The sequence below is a fragment of the Erpetoichthys calabaricus genome, chromosome 2 (assembly GCF_900747795.2).
Source record: "Erpetoichthys calabaricus chromosome 2, fErpCal1.3, whole genome shotgun sequence".
Classification (NCBI taxonomy): Eukaryota; Metazoa; Chordata; class Cladistia; order Polypteriformes; family Polypteridae; genus Erpetoichthys; species Erpetoichthys calabaricus.
In genome coordinates this window covers 253,684,943-253,707,479 of record NC_041395.2, presented here as the reverse complement: position 1 = coordinate 253,707,479, position 22,537 = coordinate 253,684,943, and the positions used below count along the sequence as shown (strand labels likewise).

At 34.8% G+C, this 22,537-nt stretch overlaps 1 protein-coding gene across 2 annotated transcripts in view; it reads left to right on the top strand.

Moving 5' to 3' along the window:
* The first annotated feature begins 1,583 nt into the window (after positions 1 to 1,583).
* Positions 1,584 to 22,537, top strand: part of cabcoco1 (ciliary associated calcium binding coiled-coil 1) — a 38,062-nt gene continuing 17,108 nt past the window's right edge. The window contains exons 1-4 of one of the 2 annotated variants that reach the window (XM_028792671.2): positions 1,584 to 1,678; positions 13,682 to 13,770; positions 14,022 to 14,191; positions 19,604 to 19,748. In XM_028792671.2, coding sequence (XP_028648504.1) covers positions 1,604 to 1,678; positions 13,682 to 13,770; positions 14,022 to 14,191; positions 19,604 to 19,748 — 479 coding nt within the window. In that variant the 5' untranslated portion in view covers positions 1,584 to 1,603. Of the gene's footprint in view, positions 1,679 to 5,512; positions 5,934 to 13,681; positions 13,771 to 14,021; positions 14,192 to 19,603; positions 19,749 to 22,537 lie in introns of those variants that run through there. The other variant, XM_051922840.1, reaches the window with a different exon arrangement.

Sequence of the window (22,537 nt, the reverse complement as noted above, 5' to 3'; positions counted from 1 at the left end):
TAAAATCTTTTGCTGAGTGATTTTCTGCAGTATCCCTAAAGTGTAATTTGCACATAAGTCCTGTATGGACCATTCCATATTGATTGTTTTCTTCTTGACACACTTTATGGTTATTTGGCCTTGTGTTCAGGCTTATTTTCTTGCTGAAAGAACCTCTTTCTTCCAAGTTTCACTTTCTAGCAAACTAAACAGGTTTCCTTGCAGGATTTCCTTTTGTTTTCTAGTGTCCATTCTTCGTACTATTTTAATCCAATGTTCAGTCCCTTCTTGTAAAAAGATGCCCCGCAGCATTATATACAGCCATCATCAGTGAGGTTATGATGTTTGAGATGTGCATAGTGTTACATTTGCACCACATTTACCTCTCTCAACTTTAGTTAAAAGTTTTATTTTGCTTTCATCTACATCTCAACTCGGTCACTCTCAAACTCCAGATGTGCTTTCATAAGCTTCTTTTTTCACCACTCTTCCATCCAGCCCAGTGTTCTACAGACATATTGATATGTTTGACTGGTGCACCTTTCCCCCATTCTCAGCTACTGAACTCTTTACTTTCTTCAAAGTGATTGCTGGCCTCTCTTGGGCTTTTCTCACAGGTCTTCTTTGTGCAGGGAGTTTTGAGGACTTCTTACAGGAAACGTTGGGATTACTTGATATTCGGTAGATTCCACTTCCTGATAACCAAACAAACAGTGCCCACTGGGATATTCAAACACCAGAATATTGTTTTCTTCCCTTTTCCAAAGTAATATCTAGTTTTTCATTCAGATTCATCACCTGAATAATGATCTCATAACTTTGCAGTCTTAGCCAAAATATATGAACTGATGGAGCCCAATTGAAAGGCAAAAGTAATGCAGTCAGACAAAAGCTTGACAGTTTCAACAACACAGCGATTGAATACGCAATTTACAAGTGACACAAATGGCATATTTAATTATTATTAACATTTTTTTCAAGGATGGAACATTAGTATATGATTTTAACTTTCAGTGCTTTCAAAATAATTCTACCGGTAGTAGTCTAGAATTTGTTGCTGTGCATCATTAGATTGCAGTCTAAATAAATTTTTAAGGCGTTGTGTATTAATAAACAGAGCCATCATTCATCAATCCCACTTAATCCGTTTCAAGGTGGTGGTGGCCATACCCCGGGAGCATTAGACTCAAGACAGAAACAATTTAACAGGACAAGGTCCAGAGCTGCTATATCAGAGTTCACTCCGTGGGATGTGGGACGACATCGTGATGAGCTCCACACAGATAGTGATCGGTTCCGCGTTCAAACCCATTTACTGATCCGGTGTGCTTTCTTTGTTACTCAGTCTAATTTACTGTGTATTTTATTTCGCCATGCGGTTTAATACAGAACAGTGACATAATGTCGATAACTTACAAAATATACGGCCATTTATTCCTAACGCAAATAATTCAAAACTACGCTTAAAGCCGATTTACAACCTCCACGTTGGGCGGGCTAGCGAGACTCTGTCATACAGCCTTCCTTCCTACCCTCTCCGGGTGGGAGGGGCAAACTATCAGCACAAATTTCCACGTGCTGTCCATTTCCTTGGCAACAGCAAAGCCAAACAGCGAGCTTAGACATGGCGAGTAGGGAGAAAATCAAAACCCAGGGAAAGACCTCTGAAATGGACAGCGAAGAGAAAAAAACTAATTTAGTAAGTGCTCTGTTAAAATAAAATAAATCGGTTTCCCACTCAGGGACTGAATGCATATTTTATGTAAACGATACTATGTAGTAAAACATCCACCAAATGCAAGATAATGTTTGTCTTTTTTAATCCCGCAATAGAGGGTCGCGTTGAGCCGTTATCCCAATACTGCTTTCTCAAAACTGGTGATTTAAGTTGCTCAGTTATCCTAAAAGCGTGTTTACAGTATTCCATGTTGGAACCGAACCGCGGCTCAAGACAGTAGTGTCAGGGGGTAGGCTTCAGGGGCCCTTGGTCTCAGGCACCCGGTCCGTGATCTTCCAGTCCTAGATGTACACGGTGAATATCAGAAAGCTCCTCATTTATTTCCTCATCGTATACAATATATTTAACATACACTTGAGACTGTGGTGGAAAGCCCCAAGGGAACCTTATCCTATCAAATGCCTTTCGATTTCATTTACTAGAACAAGTGAAACCGTGGTCTGCAGATTTATTCGTATATAACAACGCGCGCCAATAACAGAGGGGGCTAAGACCCTGATCCCTTCAAGTTAAAGAAAAGCCACTTGTTCAGCAACTGGAAAGTGCTACAGTACTGTAGCCGATGCGTTACCCAAAGGTGAAAATCCAACCATATTCGAAATCTAATCCATCCCTATTATGTACCCGCTTCTTTCATGTACAGGCTGCGGCGAGGCTGTGTAGTGAAAAATTCATAGCCCCTTAAAAATAAGAGCCCCTTCTAAAACAAATTGTATCACGGAGCACAAATAATGCAGTATATGTATGAGGTCTGGAAAGAAAAACACTCCGCTAAGTCTTTTATGTATTTTAACATAAGGAGCATGAAAGAATGCATCCTCATCCTCCTTTAAGATCCGGGATTGAGGATTACAAGTAGATAAACAGAAAGACTGTGGAAAGCTTTGTGCATCTCTGTGTGTCTTTTTTATATCCAGCCTAAATATTTTATTTATCACAAACAGTAATTTGTGACACCAAATAAAACAGAGCAATCTGGTAAAAATCCACTGACTACTGTTATTTTTTAATCCAACCACCTCAGACTTGAGTAAGAATCTTACTGTTCTGTGGACATGTGACAGTCTACTACTACACCACTACTGCTTGGTTCATATCATTATGACTGGATACTGGCAATAAATAGATTATGATCTAATTGTTTTAATAATGTAATATAGTAATGTAATAAATAATTCAATCACATCCACCCACCCATTAGTTTTTTGAATGTACAATTTTCATTGTAGAGCTGCAAGAATTCTGAACTTATTCAAGCAGCAGAGGGTACAGGGGGGAAACAGCGCTGAATACAATGCCAGTACAATTAAAAACACATGAAAATGCCACACTGAAGGAGAGGGTACTAAGCCAGGGTACATGCTCTGAAAGATGCTTGGGCTAGTTTTGTGCCAGTCTATTATTATTAGTAGTAGTAGTATTTAATAATAATAATAATAATAATAATGTTATTAGTGTAAAACCTTAAAGCTATATGTTAATACACTCCAATTGCAATGGCTTAAATGTCTAAAATACCATACATTCCCATAGTTATGATAAGAACAATAAAAGTTACATTATTTGCAGAACATGAGCAGTATCAATATTTAAAGATGACCTCTGATTTTTTTAGGTAGCTAATGGCTATTATGTTAAAAGATTTACTCATGTACGTTCTTATATGATGATTGTGTAAACACTTCAGTATTCTCCAGGAAGTCTGTTGCACATTCCCACTGATCTTTGTGTACCGAAGTGCTTCCTGGGTTTTACTTTGATTTCTTCTGATTTGTAACATCACAGTTTTGGAATGTAACTGTATTTGATTTATATTTTTCTGATCTCTCTTGTTTGGCACTGTAATTCTATTAGATTTGTTTTTCTCATATTTTTATTTACTAAATATGCTTAGTAAATTTGGTTTACTTTAAACTTCTCTCTTATCTCCTTTAGGAATTAATGAATCTCTACCCTTTTTCATAATCAGAAGCAGTTTTATTCACCAGTACTTAATGTACAGGAGTTTAGCTTGGTAGCTTTGAAGCAGCTTATAACTAAACAGAACATCACATACAAATAACATAAATAACATAAGTTAAACAACATACATCATAAACAGTTGCAGAATAGTGCAGCCATAAAGATGTGCAAATTAAGGTGTGTGTGCGCACTGTGACCAGTAGGGGGAGCCACAGCACCCCCAATCACAACCTCACAGACACAGTCCCCAGTTCAAAGCATGCACATTCTATTTAATAAAGTACCTTTTACCAGCTTCTTTCTTGTGAGCACAAGATAATGCAGCAAAGCACAGCACAGCAACAAAATTCTTTTCTCTCTCCTCCATTCTTCCTAGGCAAGTGTTGTCCAGCTTCTCTCCTGACACCAACTCACCTGGATGAGGCAGAGTGGCCCAATTGATGTGGGACCCAGGAGTACTTCCAGTGTCATGGTATTGCATGCTGGAAGCACTTCTGACCCACATGGAAGTTGCATGAGCCAGGGAGGCCCTCTCTCCACAGAATCCCTCTGGTGGCACCTAAGGACCCTGATAGGGCTGCCTTTTTTACTTTCTCGTATATGAATTATAGGGAAAGCATTGTAATCGTCCAAAAATTCAACCTTGAGATTTTCATGAATCTCAACGTTTTAGACCTCCCTGAGTCCGATTTACTTTCTCATAGGGAAAGTATTGTAATTGTTCAAATATTCAATCTCAAGATTTGGATGAATCTTAACGTTTTAGACCCCACTAACATGAAGTGGTACTTTTTTATTCATGCAGCTGCAGAGTCCAATTTATTCAACTTTACTTTTATAATAATTGTTCAATGTATTATTAATGTGATTTAATTTCTTGTTGCTAGTTCTTAATGTACATTATATAAAAATATAATCATTGTCTTGCGGTTTACTCCTCAAATATCCATCCCCATATCTGAGTATACGAGAAAGTCTAGGGGAAACCACTCCTGATTTTTCACAGCATATCTCAGGAAGCCATGCAGGTGACCAAGCTGGAACCAGTCCAGAAGAATACTGTCACCTCTTGCATTAGGGAAAGAATTCTATACAAACACATATACAAACAAACAAATACAAACTCGCATCAACATAAATGAAAGAACACACTAATAAGCTAGGCTACATTACTGGTCTGCAAGGGCTATGGTTCTGGGAAAGAAACTTTTTAGGTGTCTATTAGTTTTGATTGACCTAAAGAGTTTACCAGGAGGGAGTTTTTGGGACAAGTGATGACCTGTCAGTGGTGATCCTTTTGACATGGTTAGTGACTCTAGATTCATACATGTCTGTAACAGATGGAAGATCACAGCCAATCATCTTCTCAGCAGGCCTCACAACATGCTGTAATTTATTTATGAAGTGGACTATTGCTGAACCTAACCCAACAACAGTGGAGAATGGAATCACATTTTCAATTATGGCTTTGTAGAATTATAGTTTGATGGGCTAGGAAATATTTAGTTTCTTTAGATGGCATAAAAAAATACACCTGCTTTTGAGCCTTAGTAGTGATTAAAGCGGTGTTCATGTCGCAGCTGAGAGAGTTTGTGATGGTTGTGCCCAAAGATTTTATAGACTCCACTGTATTGACTGTAGAGTTCTTAGTGGTCACAGACACTGAAGTTGAATACTTTGCTACTGTTTAATGTGCAAATAATTTAACATTCATTGTGCATTCTCAGATGTGACTCTAAGCTATATTCTTACTAAACACAGCAACATTTATCTCAGATTGTTAACAGTGAAGTTGTTACTACATACAAAGTGTCTCTACTAATAATTATTCTGAAAGTAGCAAAAAAGTTATGTTAAGTGACTGAACCACACCATGACAGGTAAAGTGTGGAAATTCTGATGATTTGGGACACCAATGAATCTTGGCAAGTATGGCTATTAAGTCAAAAATCACTTTAAGAGCACAACATTAAATCCTCCAGGAAGATCCCAATAAAAACTTCTGTTAAATCAGTGTTTCCCTGTTTTCCTTCATTGTTTTACATACATTAATGTCTCTATGTGTCTCAAAAGTATAACCATTTAAAGGCTTACACAGGCTAAATTTGAATTCACTGGTGGAGCATGCTGAAGTTGGTGCATCTGCTACAACATGTACTTCTGCTCCGTAAGAGAAATTCATCCGATTAAAATGAACTTTTAGAACAATATGACAGTGATATGCTTTGTTATTCTGCTTCACAACTTTGGGAATGTGAGTTCAAATCAGCACTCAATCACTGTTTGTGCACAATTTATGAGTTATTTCCATGTCTATGGATTTTTCTTCTGGTACTGCAGTTTTATTCCCATATCTCAAAGACCTGTACTTTACTTTAACTGGAGACTCTATATTATATCAGTTTGAATGTATAAGTTTGAGAGAGTGCCTTGTGGTAGACTAGTTCGCTGTCCAAGGCTAGTTTCTTTCCCCATGTTTTTGAACTGGACAAAGCTGAGAAAGAAAATAGATGTAAAGTGAAACTTTTTCTAATAGTTCCTATATTTTTTAATGCTTAATTCTGCTGATATACTTAAATGTGTCTTTACAGTAAGTGTAATGATCACATCTTGCCTGAAGAAGGGGCCTGAGTTGCCTGGAAAGCTTAAAAATACACACACAAACACATACAAAAACACATCTTCCCCAGCTGCTTCAATTGCCATCTATGGGTCTCATAGCAAAACCTACTGATTAATATTTACTTTGAAGCAGGGGTTTTTGATTGTTCAATATATACACTTTTATGCAATGTATATATATATATATATATATATATATATATATATATATATACAGTGTATATATAAATACTTCATAGCATTAATAGTTTTCCTTTACCCTTTTTTTTCCACACAGCTTGTGTATTTTCACAATTTATATGTAGGAGTCACTTTTTTATGACTTAAACACTAGATTCCTGGAAGTCACGTGTTTTACAAGTAAAGGCAACCAGGTTTAGATTATTGTTTGTGATAGGCTGTAAATTTTCATATAAGTATCAGTTATAATCTCAAAGAGCCCAATAGTGTATTAGAGAATAGACAGAGATAAGATAAGAGCTGTAATACTGCACTCTGCTTACACATACTGTACTCCTATGAATATGTAACTTCCTTTGTGTTTTCTTTAGCTGACTGAAGAGGGAAACCACATGCATTTGAGGTATATTTTTCATAGTGACCAACTGAAAGCTTATTATATTCTTCATCCATACTGTTTTCCATGTCTATTGCCACCAGTTTATAAGGGCCATAAAAGCTGTATTTAAACATTTACTGATGATTCCTGCTTATAATTGTCTCAAGTGGTGTACAAACTCAGACACACAATTTATAACCCCTTTTTGGAGATTTCATACATATCAGATAACTGCATATCCATATAATTTTAATTAAAAATATCATCTACTTTTTTAGACTCCACTATTGTGAAACAGGTCTGCTTGTCATCTTCATTTTCTATGTGACAACAATGCAACTACATTTCACCCCCGGGGGAGTGTGCTTTCCTGTAGCTCACTCTGTGAACAGTGTAGTGTTACAGAGGTTCAATGCTTTACTTTCTTCTGGTGAAATTTTAGTTTTTCTAACCATATTGATAAATAAGGTCTCATTTTATACCACTGATATGTCAGAGTATGAAGTTGAAGAAACATTTAGTCTAATTGCACAACCTCATCTATATGAACCAGAATTTATCAATGAGGAACTGCAACAAACTGAAACCGAGAAAAAAGAGAAAGAGAGAAAAAAAACTGAAGAGACAGAAGAGGAAAAAAATGAGTGCCTGAAGCTATGGCAAGGTTCAGGTCATCTTATTGATGACGTGCATGTGTATAATGTAAGAATAAAAAATGAATACTTTAGTGCAGAGAGTGGGAATTACTGCTAAAACTGCTGGAAAACATTGTTGTATAAGGAGACTAGTTGCTTTGTCCAAAACTTGCTTTGTCCCATGTGGCCGCCATGTGTGTTACTAATGGGGATGATTTTCCTGCCTTCATTTATGATCGAGTTCTAGAGATATTTTGCATTTAATTTGAAAAGGTAAAAAATATTCAGAGGCAGAAGGACCATTTAGAAAGCTTTCTTTACAGTCAGTTTGTATCCTGATCTTGTAAGCTGCAGCAACACATTGACCATTGCTGCTATATTAAAGCTCCAAGTAATTGTGTGAAGTTTGCACATTCTTCACTGTTAGTTTAAGGGTTTCCCTGTGTCATTTGTTATGACTCCCAAACACCAAAGATAATCATGCTGCAATGTGATTCAACAGATTTCTCAGGACATACTCTCTGCTGTACGTCTGTACTGTTTATTATAATAACTAAGTCAATTATTCATTTGTTTTCAGCATTAGATAGTACAGACATGTTGCTAAATGGTTGTCCTGGAGTCTGCACTGAAAGGTAAGCAACTTGACCTGGACAGGAAAATTCAGAAGTACAGTATTAGGATTAATATAATGGTTGTTGCTACATAAAAACTCCAACTACAACAGAGAAGTGAATATGTAAGGAAAGATAGCATGAAGAAACTGGGATAAAAATGAATTCCTTACTTAATTTTGTTTTCATAAACAGGCATTTGTAAATGTAATCTTTGCTGCTTTACAGTGAACATATTCAGTTAAATTTTAAGGCCTTTGGTTTACATTTGCTATGGTATTGCTCATTCCACCACTGTAAGCTTCTTCAGGAAACTGTTTTTTAATTTATAATGGATGTTTTACATTTTACGATATACATTTCCTGGGTAAATAAGTGTTCGCTGCTATTGTGAAAAAATCACTTTAACTTGAAAAATTCTTCATTTATCCTTAACGAGATGTTATATCCTCTTTCTGGGTGGCACAAATAATGAAAGGACCATATTAAAAAAAAAAACAAAGCACTACCTGCTTTGAGATTAACCATAACCAAGTGGTATACACTCTGGGATTCTGAGTCAGTCAGTCTGTATCACCGTTGAGATACTAAAAAAAATGAGTCATCTACTTCATTGTCATCCACTCTCTTTTACGCAGAATCCAAAAACTGTCACTGCTGGTGAAACAAAATGACTGGTTCAGAACTTTAGAATGTTATTTATATTAGCAGTTTCCTGTGTTCATTGTATAGTGTCTTTGAAAAGTGTCTTATAACTAAAATAATGCTGTTTTTGTTATATTTTCTGCAGAATGGGATTGATTATGTAGAAAATTCAATACTCAAGAGGGGTATTTGTCCTTTGGTCTTGGGATTAAATCACTTAGGAGCAAGTCACAATTTACGACCCAGGTTTTATACAGACTCTGTTTTCTTACCCTTTGAAAAAGCAGTTTGACTAAGTGGATTGCAAGGTACGGATACACTGCACAGAATCTATGATGATGATGATGATGATGATAATAATAATAATAATAATAATAATAATGGTTATTATTTTTATTTCTTTATTATTATTTCTATAGCACAATTCATACTTTAAATATAGCTCAATGTGTTTTACACATTAATTACAATACCAATTATCTTAAACTAAACCATTATATATATTGTATATATACCTTATATAATATTATTATATTTAAATATACAAAAATATTAAGAAAAGATACTAGTATAATTTCCTATTGATAAAAAATAATGGTAAGAAAAACATTTAAAACAAATAAATTAGCTATACAGAGTAACAGTTACTAATAACTTTACCAATTTAACCTTCAAGAGATGATGTTATAGTCATTAGATCATTGTTTAACAATAGTTATGGCCAGATGGCAATGAGGGAGAGGAAAGGAAAAAACATCAAGATTCTCAGTCTTGAGTAGTTCAAGAATACAAAGATTTGTCGACTTTGGACAAATGGCCACATAGCCCTCCGACCCCCTTGGTGTTCAAAATTGGCTGTGCATTCTCTAAGTCATTATTCATTATGGAATTAGAGAGTTCTGAAGCTACTGGAGTTACTGTTGAGCCGTCATCATCCATGGTAATGACATATTCTGCAAGACTGTTGTAAAACCTCCACACATTTGCAGTGGTGCATAATGTTGTGAGCGGTACTTAGCACATCCAAAAGGAAAAATAAAAAGAACTGGGGTTAACAACTCACAATCATGCTAAACAACACACATTTTATTACATATTTCAGTGGCTACCGTATGCATAGAATGAAAAGCCACCCATCTATGCCAGACGAACTCTGAGCGAAAATCATTTCAGTATGTGTTAGTTTTAAAATTTTAAACAAGAATAATTAACTGTTAAAACTGTTATTAAAAAAGTGAATTGAAAAGTAATTCTTTTATCATCTTTTTCAAATGTTTTACAGTGCTTGATTGACTTATCTCTATTACAAACATGTTTCAAATTTTGGGTGCATAAAAACCAAAAGCCAAATCAGTAGATATGTTGAAAGGGTCAATTGAAGATAGAAATGAAATATTTGGAAAATGTAGACATTCATAAATGAATGAAGGGGTAAGACTGTTAAGAATCTGATATACAATTAACAAAATATTTAAAATCAATTCAACCTGATATGGAAAGCCAGTGAAGTGCAGAGAACACTGCTGTTTTCTGTTCAGATACTCACTTTTTCATTATAACTGTTGCTGCTGCATTTTCAGCTAGCTGTAGCCTAATTTGGGTATTTAAGTACCAGTAATGTACTCATTTATTTATTTCCAGTTTTATCTGTGAAGCTAAATGATCATGTTTTCTCAATCAAATTCCTGTATTTTTTTCTTTAGTCAGTTAGTAGAATTTCCATTTTCCCTTTGTTAAATTGAATACACTCGATGATGCTACACCAACATTTAATCATAAGGTAAAGAGTATTTAGGACATTCAGAAAACCAAAAATGCATATCAGCACAGCTATGGAAATTCATCTTATCTTTTTTATCCCAAGGAAACCATGTAAGATGAAAATAGTAGTGGGCCATGGATAATTCTTGTGGCACACCATATTTTATACCATATATACAGTCATTTAAACTTAAAGAATTTTGTTCTAGTTTTTCTAGGCTAAAATCAACTTAAAAACAGCTCTGCATAGACTCTTCAGCATACTAGATAGGATTGAAGGTGGGCAAGATGTTTGAAAATGTGCTTTCTTTTAAGTCATGATTCTTACCTACATTTTCATGAAAAATAAAATTTCCAGTTATTACCTTGCTGTCATATTGAGTAATTAGGGTTGATAATAAATCTACAAATTAGTTTAAAAGTAAAGCATTATATTTATTTAGGCAATCAAGAGCCTAGTTAGAAGTTACAATACCACATGGTAAAGGAATTTAACTTTTTAGTTACTAAATCACAAATTCAAATGTACTGTAGCAGGAAACTTTGGTCAGATTATGATTGGCAGTATGTATATCTATAAAAAGGTATGACAATCAGCACTTTGATCTTTACATTTTCAAAGCAGGATGGTTCAACAAACAAATTTGCCAAAAGGCTAAAAAGCCAGTGTATGAACTGCAGGTGCATCAGTGAAAAAAATGTAAATTATTTCATTTTTTAAGGGAAACAGTCTCAAAAATAATGACAGCTTATGTTAAATGTACGGACATTGCATCAAGAAAGAGAAACAATGGTTGCAATGGTGATTCAGTCGAAACTCACTACCAGGAGTAGTTGGACACTTCACAAGATACAGTAGTTGGTAAATGCCAAAGAAGTACACCATCAAAATTTACCATTAAATCCATTCAGAACCTCTTTACCCAAGTCTCAAAAAATTGTATGTTGTTAGCTTATCAAAGCTGAATTTTATGGCAGGGCTGACACTCAGAAATCACTTGTGCTCATGGCCAGATGCATAGATTGGTATGTAAGCAAAAAATCTAGAGCCCTCAGCAACTGAAAAAACATATATCGTCATCATTCCCCATATTTCTCATGTATGTAATGGTACTGGCAGCTTCTCATTGGAGTCATTAATATGGTGATTGCTTTGCATGGCCATGTAATGCCTAAAGAATACAAGGTAATTTTACAGGACCAGGTGCACACTATGATGAAAACACTGTTCTCTCACAATGTTCCCATATTCCAGGATGATAAAACCCCCATACAAAGTATGAAACTAACTCATGAGTGTCTTCATGAACACCAACACTAAAACACCTTAAATGGCCTCCCCAATTACCGGATATGCATGTTGCTAAATGTTCATGGGAGGTTCTGGAGTGCAAATTAGATTTGACTTCCTATATCCCTTAAAGAAATAGAGTGGTTTTTTTTTGTTTTTTTTTTTCTTCAAGAATGGCCCTATATGTCACAGGACACATTTCACAGCCTCTCTGAAAGCAATTAAAGGACTAAATGTGTTTCTGCAAGCAAAGTGGGACCCTATTCCTTACTAGGTTCTCAACATTAATATATTGTTAGGTGTTTCCATAATTTTGTCTCCTGTAACTTGTACAGAATGAAAGAAATGATGTTCAAGGTATGCTGTTTCAAAAAGTTAGCTGCCCTATCTCTGACAAACCACGTTTTTGTCAGAATTTTAAAAGTTGGCTATGTTTCAGTAATCATTTATATAAAGTGAAGCATGAACTCAAGATGTAGTTTATACTAAGTGGATAGCTGAGAAAAAAATGAACATTTGCTGATTATTGCCAATACATTTGAATAGGTCTTCTCTGCATGTGATGTCATAAATTTCTTTGATTATTTGAAAAGGAAGTCATGAAATAAATTATAACCAGACTCAGAGGTGGTGTATGATCAACTTATAAATGCACCTAGGACATCATTTGTTTTTTCTCACAAGGTGCAGCTTACCTTTTTATTTGAACAGTTCTCCCACACTATCTGATACTGTAACATGCTTTTTGATGTTACTACTTATTTTAAATTGGCAAATTTTATTTTCTGTGTAAATGTAAAATGTTTCTGGCTTTAAAACAATGATTATTCATTTGTGCTCTGCCATTGGCCATGTATATAAAACAAAATAAAATGTCCACATATAAAACAAATGGGCTGGATGGACTGATCAGATTTCTTATTTTCTTATGTTCTGTATGATCAGTTGGTCACTTGGTGTGTGTTAAGTGGCCTGGTGTAAATTTGTGTAACTTTAGTCTCTCATCAGTCATTTCTGTGCCGTAATTTATGAAAGTTTTAAAAGAATTGATACATATATTTTAAATTCAAGAGTTATTTTAGTAATACATAAAAAATTCAAAAGCAAGACTGCTTTCACGGTCAAATGCATGTTAAAGTTTCTGTATCAGGTAATAAATCAGAGAAATTACTTTATTTGATAATCTTCCTCGTTAGTTTGCTGAGGCGATTAATTTGTTAAAAGCATGTCTCTGCTTATTCTTTAGTATGCTGCTAATGACTGTAAGCATATATTCTCATATAGAGGAGGTTAAGCAGTTCGTCTGCATTTCATATATCTAAATGAGAATCAATTTAAAAGTCAGCACATCTTTTAAACTAGAAAGATTAAAAAAGGTAGAGCACACACACACTGAATAACAGAATATTTATTAATTTTTTTAAGATTCAAAGTGGCAGAGATTTTGTAATTCAAATTATGTGAGGCATAAAGAGGTTGCACAGTGTTTAGCACTGCTAGCTCAATAGCGCTGTGCTGAGTTCTTGGCTTGGTCACTACCAGATTTTCTTTTGAGTGTTTCTGCTTCCTCTCATCCCGGCCTCACAATTGTTTTATGAGTGAATGTGGGAATATGTAAAATATTTTATAATATGTCTTTTACAATCCAATTACAATTGATTAAATTAATTTAATGTCAAATTATTAAACTAAATAGCAATTATTTCCATTAAATGTACTGTATTAACAACCTGAGGGAGTCTGCTCGCGTGATAACTTTGAAGTCCTCTTGTAGGGTCCCCGTCAGAACACCAAAGGTACATTCCTGCTAAGTGCTTATTGCTACAGTGGATGCATGAATTTCTCTTATGTCTTTTATATTTTATGTGATTCTAGGATAACAATGTTGTGGACAATGTAAAGCACTTCCTATCGTCTTCCCAAGTCAGCATGCTGCTGGAATTAGGAACTGAAGAAGTACATAAGTGAGTATTTCAGTAAGCCTCTTTCATTATTGTGCACATCAACACAACAAAATCACATTATAGGAAATGAGTGTGACAAGAGTTTTCTAAGTATTGTGATTTTTATTCAATTATATTAAAGTGATGTTTAACAGCTACTGATGAGTTTCACTTAGCAATGACCATGCATTTTCAGAAAACCATATTTAAGTAAACAAATAGCCTAAAGCTGATCTGTACTTTTCAAAATAATTGCATTTTCTTTTCAATAGAAAAATGCAGGAGATTCTCCAGATATATAATCCTCATACTTGTTTAAAGGAGGCAGCTTTATTAGATTACTATGTCTCAGGATTCTTGTGGGCTAAAGAAGTTAACCTTCCAAGCCAGAAGATATCAAGTTTCATGACAATCCTTCACATGCTGTTGGATAATATCAAAAGTAAGTAAATACACTGCCTCCAAATGGTTGTATGAATTTGCAAGCAGTCACTTTTTGAGCTTATGTTGCATGTATCATGATGATGATTGTTCCCACTGCACCTGACAGGGTGCATCAAGAAGCAACATGTGTACATCAGATGTTTTTACTGTAAAGCTTCAGTTAATGCTTTCACAATTTCCTTTTCTAAAATTAAAAATCAATTCATTATATGAAATCATATTTTTCTGCTGCAGGGTGCCAAGGAGGTAGACTCTGTCTTGGAAATCTACTTTAGAATGGTTCAATTCTAGGGCACATTTACACACACTACGCTCACTCATACAGGACTGATTTAGAAGTCAAGAGATCAACCATCATATATACATTTTGTTAGCTGGGATGTAACTGGAGCATCATGAAAAAAAAACATATAAGCAACGTCCACATGGACAGTGAGGACCAAGAACTGATTCAGGTCCCAAATCTCCTAGTGGTTATAGGTAGACCCAGATGTATGTTGTGTTTCCTTGCTTTTAACCTTCCCTTGTTCAATTGTTTTTAATTTTTATATGAAATAAATCCTTTGAAACCAGACCATGTAGTTTCCAGTTTTCTTTTTCATTTGGCAGTTACTACAGAGTGCTCCATCATGTCAGAATGTAAGTACTTATAAACAGAATATATGTAAATGAATGTATAGGTAAAGTAAATATGGATTATCTTAGCAATATTGGAAGTAAAGCAAGAACAGTTCCTGGATGAGATACCAATCCATAGCACACATTCATAAGCTGATTTAGAGATATTAACTTAACATGTATATGAAGAAATACTCACTGTAAGAGACAGATAATCAACACACAATATATCGCTACTCTCCAGCACAATGAAAAGGGAATATAACTACTTAACCTTGAAACTTCTGTCTTCCTTAACTGAAAATTTTCAGAATATATTGTTTACTAGTTTGTTAAAAAATTTCTTATAAGGAAATTGAGCTGACTTTCCTGACCAGAAAAAGCCACCCATTTATGACATATTTACAGTATATAGTATCATGTGATGTCTTGTAACTGAAAACAATTCTGATTCAAAACTGAGTTTATTATTGCCAATGATACATCTGCTTCGGTACTGAAAGTGTATTTTCTCATTATTAAAAACTGAACTGCAGACACATAAATATATATGTAGTTTATATATAAATTATTCTTTATATCTGTGACAATCCTGCCAGTACAAAGTTTATGCTACAGTTTTAGTACTCACATAATTGAACACTTCATGTTTCATAATTCATCTAACTGATAATTTCTTTCCTCCATATAATATGTAATTGGTATATTTTGTAACTGTAACTATGAATGTTAAAATCCCAATTAAAATTCTGTTCTAAATAATTGATAACAAATTTGCATGTTAACTGGGATGAAATCTAAATTTTCTTTTACAGGATATTTGGACTAAAGAACAGAATGGCTATAAAAACATATTAACTATTCAAAAAGGCAACTGTGTATTTGAAGAAAGACCAGCAGAGACTTATATCTACTATAGGCAGCTAAAGTTCCTAAACTTTTGAAGAAAAAGTTTAATGCTAAACAACAAAAATTCTTAGATTAAATATTTTATCAAATGAAAATGTTTGTAGAACACAGGGAGCCACAATCTACAGTATAGATCACTAAGGGATCAGCAAAGCTGACCTACATAACCAGTAAATTGTGTTTAAATAATTAATTTTATCTCTGAGTACATTTACCATATGCATATTTGGATGTGCTATATCTCTCTGTACTATATTCCTTTTTTCAAGCTGAGATTCATCAGATTTACTCCTGTTTATACAGTCAGTCAGTCATTGTTCGTCATTGTCCAACCCGCTATATCCTAACACAGTGTCATGGGGGTGTGCTGGAGCCAATCCCAGCCAGCACAGGGCACAAGGTAGGAACAAACCCCGGGCAGGGCACCAGCCCACCACAGTGCAATAATAATAATAATAATAATAATAATAATACATTTTATTTATTTGTAGGCGCCTTTCTAAACACTCAAGGACACCGAACAATAGATAAAACACAGTTTATAAACAAAACTAAAATACAAAAATTAAAATCAGACAGAGTAATTGTAATTAAAGAGAAAAAGCAGTCTTAAACAAATGAGTTTTAAGTTTAGATTTGAAAAGTGAAAATGATTCAATATTTCTAAGCTCAGATGGTAGTGAGTTCCAGAGCTGGGGAGCAGAGCAACTGAATGCTCTGCTCCCCATAGAGGTAAGAAGGACGAAGGGGACAGTCAAGTGGATGAAGGAAGAGGATCTCAGGGTACGGGAGGGAATGGCAACATGGAGGATGTCAGGCAGATATGGAGGGGCAAGGTTGTGGAGAGCCTTAAAGGTTAACAGAAGAATTTTGAATTGAATGCAGAACTTAACTGGAAGCCAATGAAGCTGCTGCAAAACCGGAGTGGGGTTCTAGTAATGATGCGGGCAGCTGAATTCTGGACCAGTTGAAGCTTTTAAAGAGATTTGCAAGAAAGACTCATGAAAAAAAAGAAAATGTCTAAGTCAAGCAGTAGCCATCCATATGTCTAGTCCATCCACTTAATCTAAGGCTATTAAACTATTATGTTTTCGTTTTAAAAATGCAGACATCAGTTTCTGCTTTTGCCTTATGTCCACACTGCCATTTTTAATCACTGAAAACTGAGACTTTTGAAAATGCTCACCATGGCTGTATACGTCTGAAAACATCAGCTCAGCATTGCATTGTGCATGGGTGAAAATTAAGGGTTTTGAAAATGCAGAGTCTAATCATGCACTAATTTGTTTGAGCTTATTACCTAACCCTTCCCTGATTTGATCCTGCCTATTACAATGACTCATTCCCTGACTAGTTACCTTTCATGGAAGAAAACCATATTCTCCAATTTAGTCAACATAGTGGAATTGCTTTTCATGGCATTTGTTGTGTTGCTTACCTGTACACATCTACAGTAAGTTGCATATTAATGCTGCCCACATGGTCAAAAGGCAAATAATTGACTTCTTGCTACAGTTTTGCATTAAATCCTGTGCCTGGCAGCATTACCATACTTTTAAGGATTTTTCCGCCCAATGTAAGCAAACAGCTATTGTCATATGTGTTTTTGGTCAGTTTAATGTGGACTGAGATACTTTCACAAATAATGTGAAAGCACGAATGTGGGCGGAGATTGTATCAATTTAAAAATGCCAATTTTAAAAGAAAATCTAATACTGTAGATGTAGCTTAATTTCAATACTATGGATTGCCTGAGTCTGTTTCACCATCTTTGGGCTCAAGGCAAAAAGCAGCCGTAGCTGGGGTGTTAGTCTATATGTGAGTGCACTTATTCACACACCTAAAAAAACACAGTTCAGAGTCTCCAATTAACCTATACCAATTTTCTGTGGGAGTTAGGAGAAAAACCAGAAACCCCCACGGAAGCAAAAGGAAAGTCTGTAAACTCCATATACAATAGATAGTGACTGGGTCCAGATTCATAGTAGCATTAACCAATGTGTCACCATCATATTAATTGATGTAATATGAAAGGCACCTACATCACCTAAGATATGAACCAGGCTGCAGCCAAGCCAATACAATTTGGGCAAATTCACACACATAAAACGTGTCAGAAGCAGAAATGAATCTTAATGCAAAGCTTTGGGAATTAATGTTTTCTCCAAATAATCATAAGAACAGAATAAAAAGGTCAACTAATTTCTTTTGAAAGCAGAGCATAATAAACGTAACTGCACATAACCTGGATTGGCTAAAATGTTAATGTTAGTCATTCATGTTGTTCAGTGCGCACTAATGTATCAAAGCAATAAAATAGTAGAGAGGGTCATTGGTTTCCTTAAGAAGTAGTTTTAGCTTCATTTTCATAGTTGTCGACTAGCAGCCCTCCTTTATTACTGCATTGTCTTTACTTTGCGTCAGTATTTTATAGTTGTTTGTATATCTGTTCACCCCTATTCTGAACCCTTTTTATATCAGGTACTGGCCTGGCCTTTGATCCTGACCCCCATTTAGTGTACTGCTTATCATTGGCGTCTGTTTTTAGCAATACCATGGTTGTCATATTGTATACTAGATATTTCAGGAAAATGAAAATCATTGAATATTGCAGTTTTCAATGAGGAAAGGGGGAACGCAGCTGCTCTAATATTTTGACTTTTCCTTTGAAACAGATAGATAGATAGATAGATAGATAGATAGATAGATAGATAGATAGATAGATAGATAGATAGATAGATAGATAGATAGATAGATAGATAGATAGATAGATAGATACTTTATTGATCAGAGGGAAATTTAAATACAAGTAGCCTAGAATTGTACCAATATAGGTAATGTAGATGGTACATACAGTTAATTATGGGAATTATGCAAATAACATTACTACCAAAGTGACAGGTGGCACATTATTTTAAAATGACAGATACTAAAGTGACATAATAGTAAAGTAAAATAAAATATAAAATAAAAAATGAAATGGCTTATACTGATAGGGTAACATGTTTAAAGTGACACATTATGAAAAAGGTTATACTTAAGTATTGATATTTGAATTGCAATGGTTTCCTGTTATTTGTCTTCTTTGTACGCATAGGTCCAACTGCCTAATTTTCTTGCATCTCTTTATCCTAGATCTCTTGTTACTAAACCTTCATTTGGATAACTAGCAATTAAAATAGTTATTAATCTTGATTGGAATGTCTTCTACTGTTATGGTTCCTGCTTCATAATTTGACATTTTTGGGTATATGAATCCACCTGCCTTTACATTTCCACAGTAAATATTGCTTTGCACAATTGGGATGGCTTAATATAAGGACACAGTCAAGACCACAACTTTTGCTGTCTCATGCTGGACCAGTTTGAGTCATCAGCGAAGCATCACCCACATGTTTAGTAAGGGGTGGGACATTCTAGAGAATCACTAAGAGAATTTGTAAAACCCCATAGAGACAGTGAGTGGGATGGAATTCTGCATATTAATTAGATTTTAATTCAATTTAATTTAGATGTTAAAAGCACTTCCGAGATTACATATAGAATACTGCATGCAGTTTTGTTTTCTTTATCAAAACAAGGACTTCATGGCAAAAGAGCCAGTCCAGAGAAAACCTACCAGACTTACCAGAACTAATATTTTTGAACTTTGAAGGGATATTAAAAGATATTTTTTTTAGCTTCCACAGTCAGTGACATCCAGGAAAATTATCAAAATAAACTTCATTCAAATGTCAGCAAGCTAGAATGGCATATGGAACCAGTGACTTACTGCAGTACAACTAAATGTAGCAGGATTTTGTGCACAATGGCTTGTTCTTTTAAATGTGTATTTTTTCATTATTTTCTTATGTCTATACTCACTTACTTTCTTTTATTACAGACAAGCACATGTCTCTTGTTGATAATATAAAAGAACTTGCAATCGCATTGAAGGGTACAGAAAAATCCATCTCCACAAGTTATGAACTTGATGATATTTTTACTGTGGAAGAAGCAGTGTATATTGTTGACTACTTTAAATACAGGTAATTATCTTTTTAAGCTTTGATTTTTTGTTTTATTCTGAATTTCAGCTGTGAGGAAAAGTTAAAAGACAGGTCACAGTTAATACTGGATTAGTGTTATTTTGACATCCTGATGAGCCCAAAATTCATCCTTTGAAGTAGTATATTAGTAGAATCAAAGATGACAGTGTGGGCTTTTTTTCAAATATTAGGTTTAGACAAGCAAAAATAATTCTTCAAAGCTTCATTATTCCTGTTAGAAGTGGTTTGAGGGTTACAAAAGTGGATACAATAAAATGGTTGGGCCCTTTCATGATTTCATTATAGTCAAAGCTCACAGATCTTCTGTAAGCATGTAGGTAACATACACAATCAAACATAGAGCAAACTAAAGAAACAGCATAACAGCCCAAACATCTGAACGTTCATAAAATCCTATTTATTAATTACAGAAAATGTTAGTTTTGTTCAAAAATAAAAAAGAAATTTAAAATAGATTTTATTTGTTTAGTTTTTGTAACAATCTTTTGATTTGTGCTACTGCTTCATAACTCCACAGACATATATTCAAGAAGGTTAAGTGCTCTCCTTGTGTACAAGTAGGTATAATCCCAAATCCTAATGACATGCAGACTTGGTAAACTGACTGCTCCATACTGACCTGTATGCATGTCAGCTTGTGCACCACTATGGACTGTAATCTCAGTTGGCAATAGCATAACATTAGATTAACGATTCACAGAGGCAATGAAGAAGACATGTCTTGAAACAGCATGAGCTACATGTCTTTCTCTAACTATTGGACACAGCAGACAGCCTGAGTAGAGCTTGCTGAAGTGCTCAAATTCGAAAAAACAGTGCCCCCTTGATGAAGCCGTGGTACTATACAGTCGTTTGCAGTATATACAATGGCTCTTGTCATGATCAGGATTTTAGTTTTGATTTTTTAATTATTTCTCCTCGGCCTCTCTGATTTTTGAGACATTGTTTTCAGCTATTTAGAGGTCATGGAACCTCATGGTCACATTTGTTTTGCACTTGATAAGTTTAACAATGTTAAAAATACATAACATTCCACCGGGTGATATAGCTAGGTCAAAGGCGTACAGGATTGGACTCCCTCAAAAGACCTTTGCATCCATCCTTTGTTTGTATTGATTAAATAATGTTGCTCTACTTTTTGACTATGATTTAAGATTTGGCTCCAGTTATGTGTTTCTTTTCACACACACCATTTCCTGCCCAGGCTTCTTGAGACATACACATCATGAACATTATTTGCTTAACCTTTCATCTTTCCGGTTTTGACCCTTTCCTTGAATTTTTTGTTCAAGTGGCATCTCCTGATTTCTATTCTACAACCTTTTGTAGTCAGTGCAGCTCTGAACACAAAGCCCATAGCACTGCAGGTTTTTAAGTGGAGGCTAATTCTTGGAGATAATTGGACTTCATTGTAAGTCACATATCTGTTTCATGTTGACAGCAATAAAGGAAGCAATGAAAAACATGGACTCCTGTTATAAAATAATGAAGTTACAATATAAATATCACATACTTATTCCTCCCCTGAATCTGCTTAATCCTGATGGGTTAAAAGCAAATATTTCAGCGGGCAGTAACAGGTGCAAGGAAGAAACCTATAATCCTTCCTCCTGCCAATTTTCTTTACCTGCTATTACAATTCTAATAGTCACTTCTATGCGGTTTCTTCATATTTTAATTCTCATTCAGTGTGGTTATTTTTAGTGCCGCTGTGCTGAAATGTGGTTTTGTTAACTGATACAATGATCTGTCAACCTGCTCAGTTTACTTTTATAGGTTTTTCACACTGCATTAGAAATGTGTTTTGCTGTCAAATGAATATGCTTATTAGTATTATGATTCACTAAAGCACATATAGTAATTCTAAATGAAACATTATATAGATAGCATTTATAAAAGAGGGTTTTCACTGATTATGCAGTAATTCATAAAATCTCCTTCAATATAAATATAACGATGACACAGAAATTTTATTAAACAGCCAAAAAGTAAAAATAAATCTATTTGGGTTAAATACAGTAGAAATGAAAGCACAATTTGTTTGTATGATCATCACTTTAATATAAAGAGAGCAGACAAATAGAGATAACCATAGGCTTGATGGGAACCTAACAGGAAGTTCTAATCATTATTTTTTTAAATTTTTAACACTTCAGACTAACCTAAAAACCTGTTCAGCTTGTATCACACCTCATACTTTTTTTTTCTTCTTCATTTTTCCATCTGTGATAGACATGCAAGCTGTTTGCTTTGACTTTTTATTTTACAATTTATTTATAACGCAGATGTAGACAACTGCATATATTCTTTGACATGAGAATTTGCAGATACTATCTGTGGTAGCGTTCACAAGTGAACATGTACATTCAGCCATTCATTCACTCATTTTTCTGAACAATGCCAGGATCACAGAGATGCTTTTAACTAATTAAGTTCTTAAGCCCACAAAGAAAGAAGTTGAAAAGCAATGTTTTCTCTGATTGTTGAACTCAGATATTTCAAGGGAGGGGATTTAATTTGAATTTTCTAAGAGTTTTTTAAATGTATGTCAGATGTCACATTACACAGTATATACCATCCTCCCACTCTCTTGTCATAAGAAGAAAAGGCATAAATCAATAATCTGGAAGGACTGTGAGTCTGTCACAAGGCATAAAGAAGCACAGGCACAACAAAACCTAGCAGCATTTTATTAGAATATAGGAAGAAGCTGGAACTTCTGTAAACTCAACACCAAAACAAAGAATCAATCTGGGGTCCACAATTGT